We start from the raw sequence: 8,209 nt of genomic DNA on the forward strand, positions 1-8,209 counted from the left end.
ATTTGCTGTTTAAAGTCATGTTAAGTAGAGGAAAATTAGAAATTTTAATTGTTAGTGTAAATTTTACCATTCATCATGATATCATATAATGCCAGTTTTAAATGCAAATAGCAGAGCATCTAACGTGTATGTGGAGTCATTGAAATGACACAGCTGGTGTCCCGTAATAGCTCCTGTACGCATTTTGTTTTTACCAGAACAGTGAAAGCACTGCCCAAAACCAACCTACCTCTTTTCATTTCACTTCTTAACTTGGGCGCATTCTACCAACTCTACCTTCAGTTTACTGAAGAGTAAGGGAGGCTTGAAAGGTAAAGGAGTTATGGGTTGTTCTAACTTTCCTTTTCTTTGATGCCATCATTTCCGGGTGAGTGACTGACTGACACAGGAAACTCACCTGAATCAAAAAGGAGATGGCTGGGTTTCTCGGTCATCTGTGTTCCTTAGAACACTGTTGTCTTTTGTCTGCCCTAGAAGCAAGTTCTGGTTTAAATAGAAGCGTGGCCTCTTGGGGCTGTCAGTGCCCTGCTTAGTTGAATACAGTACACTCCTCTTGTATGCATTCTGAGTCTTGCTGACCTCTCACACATGTGGGCCTACTAGAATTCACCAACGTTCTACTCTACACAAACGTTGTGATGGAAAGCACCAACATTGCATGCAGTCCCTCTGGTCACATGCTCACTCCACTATCCTATTGGATCTCACTTGCAAACACAAGTTCAACGACAGAATCATTTAGAAGTTCAAGATGGTGACAGAAGAGCACAGACCCTCCTGTGTGCGGGGCCTTGTGGGACTGACTGCATTGGTCGCACACCCATGAAGCTGGCTCTGATGATCATTATTACAGATAATTCAGAAAAGGCTGGTTTGAAGGGAGGAGTGGGAATGGAGGCAGATCACCTGCATGTCCGTTCTCCATATTTCCTGGAGGTGAAGGCCATGGAGGCTCAGCCTGGATGATGCAGTTGGTAGCATACTGAACTGCAGTGCTGGAAGCCATATGGCTGAGGGTTCAGATCCCTGGCCTAGTCAGCCTGGAACACAATGAGCCTCCAAGATCCTGACTATCTGGAGGGCTAGGGGAGTGGGGATTGCCTGTCAAGAGTACTTTTTCTGTCTCTCTCTTTCTCTCACGCATGTGCACCTGATCTCTGTCTTGAACAAAATGAATAAACTTAAAAAAAAAGACTGGCACAGAGGGCAACTTAAGGGGGCCCCTTGAAGGGGTGGGACATCCTGTGCCTTTCTCCTTACTCCCAGAAAGCTTCCCAGTCCACCAACGTCTAACCTAAGCAATGAGCGAGAGACTCCAGGATGAATTCAAGGCTCAAGCCCAGAGTAGCTTCTACCAGAACACACAGACCACACAGGAGAATGGAGAGGTGGGACTACCAAACAGAAGTTTGGCGATGACCCAGAGAGGACGGAGTAGATGTGAAGGAGGCTACTGGAATATCCACTTCAAAAATCCTCTCTGCTCTCAGGGCTGGCAACAGGACCCAGCAGAAAACATAAATGTGTGATTGCCAACTAGACTTTGACAGTGGAAAGTGGAGGGGTAAGCCTACCCAAAAGACATTTGAACTTATAATTAAGTAGGAAATGCTAGCCAACGGGGACCAGCAGGTGGCATGGTGGTTAAGGCACTGGACACTCCCACATGGCTGACCAGGGTTCGAGTCCTGAATCTGGTGGCTTGCTTTCTACTTCCTCTCTCTCTCATTCTCACCCTCTGTCTCTCTCTGGTCAAATTAAAAAATAAATGAATAAATAAATAAAATAAAATAAACAATTATTTAAATAAAAAAAAAAGAAAAAAAAGAAATGCTAGCCAAGCAAAAGCTGCATCTGTAGTCCATTTCACATATGTGAAAACTAAGAAAGAGGGGAATTAACTACCTAATTTTTTTTTTTTTGGAGAGGTTTTCGCTATAGGGCGCGTGCGCTCGCCAGACAGACAGAGAGAGACATAGAGACAGAAAGCGAGAAATCACCCCCCAGGGGGAATGGTCACGCCGCAATCCCTTCTCCTCCATTCTCCTCTCGGGATCTTGGGCACGCACGCACACGCGCCCGGTGTGAGATTTAAGCCACCGGGTCCGGGACACAAACCGCGGTCGACTACGTGGGAGTCCAGCGACATAGCCATTACGCTAACTGCTGGTTCCCTTAACTACCTAATTTTAATACTTGCCATGTAGTGAGCCCCTCTTGTGTACATCTCTCTGCTAACACATTTTACAGAAGAGAGAGAGTAGACTTCAGGTCAACTAATTTGCTGAGAGCTATGTAGCTAATGAGTAAAAGACCAGGATTTGGATCCAGGCCTATCTACTCCCATGCCTTTATTCTTTCTCAATTCCTATAGGGTAGATTGGTGGCATGGAAAAGAAGAAAACCTCCAGACCAGTTCAGAGCTCTGTTATGCTATGCATCAGTAAGAAGTTTTAGGAAACCATCTCTTATCATATGCTGTGGAATATTTAATCAAATACGTGGAAAGGGAGAAAGATTTTGTGAAGCAAATTCCTTAAGTGATAAAGTGAGTTGCCAGTGAATTTTATTTAGGGAAGAGGAGAACCATCTGCCCTGGGTATAGGCTCCCAAAAAGCGCAGGGTTGATCTTGCCTGGCTTGGCAAATGCCAGTGGCTTCTAGCATCCTGGCACAGGGACAGCAGTTTATAAACCCCTTTTCTATAAACTGTCAGACTTGGAGAGGTCGTGCGGGAAATCTGGACCTTCAAATTGGCAATGTGATCATAAGAGACGTTCAGCTCTCCCAGAAATGCAGGTCCTGGCTTGCGCCCTCTGTGTGGAAGCCCCAGGCAAACAGAGACCCTCTAGCCCATCTGCCAACTTGTGACATGAGAGAAGGTCAGGGTGTACGAAATGCTTAAGTAAACCTTTGTGAAAAGGAAATGGGGGACCAGCAGTTAGCGTAATGGCTATGTCGCTGGACTCCCATGTAGTTGACCACAGTTCGCGTCCCGGACCCGGTGGCTTAAAACTCACGCCGGGTATGCGTGCGTGCCCAAGATCTTGAGAAGAGAATGGAGGAGAAGGGATTGTGGCGTGGCCATCCCCCCTGGGGGGTGATTTCTTACTTTCTGTCTCTCTGTCTCTCTTAGTCTGGTGAGCAGCGCACACGCCCTATAGCAAAAACCTCTCCCCCCTCCCCCCCCAAAAAAAAGGAAATGGAAGGTCTGTGCGTTTCTAACCCAGCCTCACTCCTTCTCTTTGCAGCCTACTGCGTCTTTGTGCTCTTTGCTTTCCTGGCCCTGCCGCTGTCCATGGCCTTCACAGGTGAGCTGGCTGCTGAGCTGCTGGATGCACAGGTCGGCCAGGCCAGGTGGGATGATGGTAGACAGCCTTCATCCTCCTCTAGGATGACTCCCAGTCAACTACTTTCCATCAAAGAATAGTGTTATGAACACTTTGTTAAGAAGCTTTTTATTATTCATCTTTTTAATTGCCAGAGAGCATGTGTGCTCTTTGGAGAGAGACAGAGAGAAAAAGAGACAAAGGGAGGGAAAGCATCCCCCAGTGGGGCATGTTTATGCCACAATCCCTTCTCTTCCATTTCTCCATCTTGTTAGAATTAAAGGCAAGCATACACATGCACCCAGTGTGTTTTTATCAAGCCACCGGGGACAGGATTTGAATAGCAGTTGACCACATGGGAGGTGGCTCATGTAACCACTAGGCTATGGGGCTGGCCCCATGAACATTTCAAAAATAGAGATTCCTGGTCCTGCCCTGAAAAACTCAGGCAGTATGCCTGGAGAACAGACAGATATTTGCTTTTTTTTAAAAAAAAAAAAAAAAGAATTACTTATTTATTTATCATTATTTATTTATTTATCATTATTATTATTTATCATTATTATTATTTAAAAATTTGCTACAGGGCATGCATGCTTACCAGAGAGAGACAGAGAGAGAAAGAGAAAGTGTATTAGGCTCCAAGCTCACAGCACCCTGGAGCAGAAAGTGAAAGACCAGAGGATTTGTTGCAAATGCAAAAAAGAGAAAAAATAAATAAAGAAACAGAAAACAAGCTATGAGAGTCTAGGACTTGAACTACAGTTGGCCATATGGGAGTCCAGCACTTTAGCCACCACACCACCTGCTAGCTCTAGACTTCTCCTTTTATTATTATTATTTTATAATTATTTAACTTTATTTATTTATTATTATTATTATTAATTGGACCAGATAGAGAGAAGGGGAAAGTGAGAAAGCAAGCCACCAGGTCCAGGACTCGAACCTCAGTCTACCATATGGAAGTCTAGCCCCTTAACCACCATGCCACCTGCCAGCCCCAGACATTTGCTTTTAAAATCTGTCCCCTGATGATTCTGAGGGCAAAAGATTTCCCAAGGCCCCTTTCCAGTTTCTGTGTTCTCTTGTTGAAGCCTGTAGTGAGCAGCGTAGAAAATGTATCTCGTGACATGGTAATACATGGGCGCTTTATACATATTTTTGCTGAATGGATGAAGATTCCAAAGTCACACATATTAAACAACCTCATAATCCAGACCTGTGAAGAGGGGTAGGAGAGTCCTGAGGGGAAGCTCCTTGGGTAGCCAAAAATCATTGCGTGTCAGTGAAATTCATCTCATGTTCCTGAACATTGCCGATGGGACCCCAAGCCTGGTGTGCAGAACCTAGTTTCCCCAATTTTCCTGGAGATCTAGCAAACCCAGGGTGTTAGGCTCCAAGCTCACAGCACCCTAGAGCAGAAAGTAAAAGACCAGAGGGTTTGTTGCAAAATGCAAAAAAAGAGAAAAAAAATAAAGAAACAGACAAAAATGGCTTTCTAATTGCTTAATGTGTGCTGGGATGAGATGTTTCGGAACTAGATAGAGGTGGTGTTTGCAGAGCTATGAACATTCACCAAATGCCAACCAATCGTTCACTTTAAAATGTTGTTATATGGATTCCACCCCGATTTTAAAAAGCAGTAATACTAAAAGCAAAAGCTAAAACAGAAATGATACCCTTAGATCTATAAGGTGTGAAAGCTTACTGCCTAACAGTAAATAAAGAACAACAGCATTTTTTTTGGAGAGGTTTTTGCTATAGGGTGCGTGCGTTCGCCAGACAGACAGAGAGAGACATAGAGACAGAAAGCGAGAAATCACCCCCCGGGGGGATGGTCACGCCGCAATCCCTTCTCCTCCATTCTCCTCTCGGGATCTTGAGCACGCACACACACGCGCCCGGCGTGAGTTTTAAGCCACCGGGTCTGGGATGCGAACCGCGGTCAACTACGTGGAAGTCCAGCGACATAGTCATTACGCTAACTGCTGGTTCCCAACAACAACATTTTCAGAGTGTGCACAGAACCAAAATAGGTCTGCGCTGTTCAGTATAAGGGCAAACAATTCAACAACCTCAGTAAGTTCAGAAGCTATCATTAGAAGAGTGCAGTTCAAAAATTAACATGTATTGGGCCAGCCAGTGGTATGATGGCTAAGGTGCCTGGATCCCACGTGGCTGATACATAGTTCAAGTCCTGGACCTGGTAGCTTGGAAAACACACTGGGCATGTGTGTGCGTATGCTCAAAATCTTGAAAGGAGGGAGAAATGGAGAAGGGTTATGGCATGACTATTATCCATGGGTGGTGCTTTCTCGCTCTTTCTCCCTTTCTTTCTTTCTCTCTCTCACTCTCTTCTCTCTGGTGAGCACATGTACCCTCTGGCAAATTAAAAAATTAAAAAAAAAAAAAAGATTGGGACCAGCAGATGGTGTAGCAGTTATGTTGTTGGACTCCCACATGGCCATCCATGTTTCCAGTCCCAGACTCGGTGGCTTGAAACTCATGCCGGGTATGTGTGCGAGCGGGCCCAAGATCCTAGGAGGAGAATGGAGGAGAAGGGATTGCAGCATGGCCATTCCCCCTGGGAGGGTGCTTTCTTACTTTCCTGTCACTGTCTCTGTCTCTTTCTCTTTCTCTGTCTATGAGTCTACACATCCTAAGGCAAAGAAAAACCTCTCCAGAAAGTATTATTTTATTGCTCTGCTCTTTCAAGGAAAATTTGTACGATGTTAGATATTACTCTGCTTAGGATGTCAGGAGTTTCCTTCAAAGAGTGTTCTATGCAAAATCTACTGCATAAGGGAACTTTAGCGTTTGGAACCTGTGCGCATTATCCTGCAAACAAACTTAACTGGAACCAACAGGCTGCATTAACGAGATAAGATCCCACAAAGCCAATTCTCATGGACTTGGAATTAGTGGCTTGATCATAAGAGATGTTCAGTATTAAAATCAATACATCAGCCACACGAAGGAGGTATTGGAAAGGTACTGCTTATTGGTTATAGAGTTTGTATTTGGGGTGATGAAAACGTTTTGGAAATAGTGATGATGGTTGCACAAGATGGTGAATGTAATTAATGTCACTGAATTATACACAAAATGATTAAAATGGCAACTTTTTATTTAGATATTTTACTTCAATAAAAAAGTAAAAATCAAATATAATATTGACCCTCAAAAAAAGAAAAGAAAAATCACTGTATCTAGTAGTTGTTATCAGTATTACAAAGGAGAGGGACCAGCTGTTAGTGAAATGGCTATGTCGCTGGACTCCCATGTAGTCGACCGAAGTTCGAGTCCCAGACCTAGTGGCTTGAACTCACGCTGGGCGCGTGTGCATGTGTGCCCAAGATCCCGAGAGGAGAATGGAGGAGAAGGGATTGTGGCGTGGCCATCCACCCTGGAGGTTGATTTCTCGCTTTCTGTGTCTCTGTCTCTCTTTCTGGCGAGCGCACACGCCCTATAGCAAAAACCTCTCCAAAAAAAAAAAAAAAGAAAGAAAAGGAAATTATAATATTATAGATTAAACAAAAAGAACATCTAGAGTTAAGGTAGGTCCTCCCCCATAAGTGAAAAATACAGGGGGAAAGATGGCTTTTATTAAATTTATTTGAAGCCTTTTAAGCCATCTGTGCACTGATTGACTCTCCTGTGAGTAGCAGCTGTTGCCGAGATATAAGTCATTAGTCAATGCTCATTTCACAGCTGGGCTTTGAATTGAAAGGCAGTTTATATCCAACAAATTTGGCATCAAGTACTTAAAGGTCTGCACATGAAAAGGTTACTTTGAGACTTGGAAAATATTTCCATCTAACAACAAATTCAGCCAAGTATCAGAGATAACGAGACAGAGAAGTCTCTGTAGGTTGACGATTGGATCAATGTATATATTCACCTCTCCTCCGGTTTGGGCTCTGGCTTTATGGCTCTCTGTGCACCTAGACATTTTCATTCATTTCAGTGGTATACGATGTAACCATGGGAAAATGGTCTACTTCTGCAGAAGTACCAAGGCATTTGTGGGCAACAGAATGTCAAAATGAAGCTAAAACTTTCCATGTCGTTGGAATAGGAGCCTTTGGTTCTTCAGTGAGAATTCCTTTTCTTGGACTCCGCTGGCAAAGACATTAGTCAGGAGATTATGAGTGTGCTGCAGTAAAGAGTTAACCCTGGAACCTCAGTGACTTAACACTATCAAGTTTTATTTCTTGCTTATGCAAATTCCACTGTGGATCGGAACCGCCCCCCCCCAACCCCGGCTCTCCCCAAGGAATATAATAGCTTTGTACTCCAAGCGGCCTCTGTCTTAGAGTTGGCCATCTCAGCCTTCGGTTTTTCAGTGGTAAAGCAGGGCCATCACTGAAGGAGCTTGTATGCACTTCTTAATGCTTCGGCCCCACATCGTACAACTGTCCATTGGTCAGAACTAGTCACCTAGCCCTTGTACCCACAAAGAAGCTGAGCAATGAATGAGGGGCATACGCTGGACAGCCAGAATCTGTGCTCAGCAGAGATGTGCATTGGAACCCATCCTGAGCCTGGTCAGTGGAGCCAGAATGGTCAGTGAGGGGACAAGCATTTCTTTCCTGTATTTAAATAGATACGACATACCGCTGGTTAAAACAGGCCTGTAAGACAAAGGCCTGAGAAAATGAGAGAGCATTGCTTTCAGCAGAGAAAATTCCATCAAGAAAGGGTAGACTCGGGCCAGCAGGTGGCATGGTAGTTAAGGTGCTGGACTTTCACATGGCCGGCTGCGGTTCGAGTCCCAAACCTGTGGCTTGCTTTCTTATTTTCTCTCTCTCTGGTGAGTGCACATGCCCTATAGCAAATTAAAAATGATAATAATTTTAAAAGTTAATTAAAAAAAAAAAA

General features: G+C 44.2%; 1 protein-coding gene across 1 annotated transcript in view; it reads left to right on the top strand.

Moving 5' to 3' along the window:
* Positions 1-3,256: 3,256 nt before the first annotated feature.
* Positions 3,257-8,209, top strand: part of TMEM272 (transmembrane protein 272) — a 13,664-nt gene continuing 8,711 nt past the window's right edge. The window contains exon 1 of the mRNA XM_027774083.1: positions 3,257-3,310. Coding sequence (XP_027629884.1) covers positions 3,298-3,310 — 13 coding nt within the window. The 5' untranslated portion in view covers positions 3,257-3,297. The remainder of the gene's footprint in view (positions 3,311-8,209) is intronic.

The sequence above is a fragment of the Tupaia chinensis genome, unplaced genomic scaffold, assembly GCF_000334495.1.
Source record: "Tupaia chinensis unplaced genomic scaffold, TupChi_1.0 Scaffold000402_1, whole genome shotgun sequence".
Taxonomy (NCBI): Eukaryota; Metazoa; Chordata; class Mammalia; order Scandentia; family Tupaiidae; genus Tupaia; species Tupaia belangeri.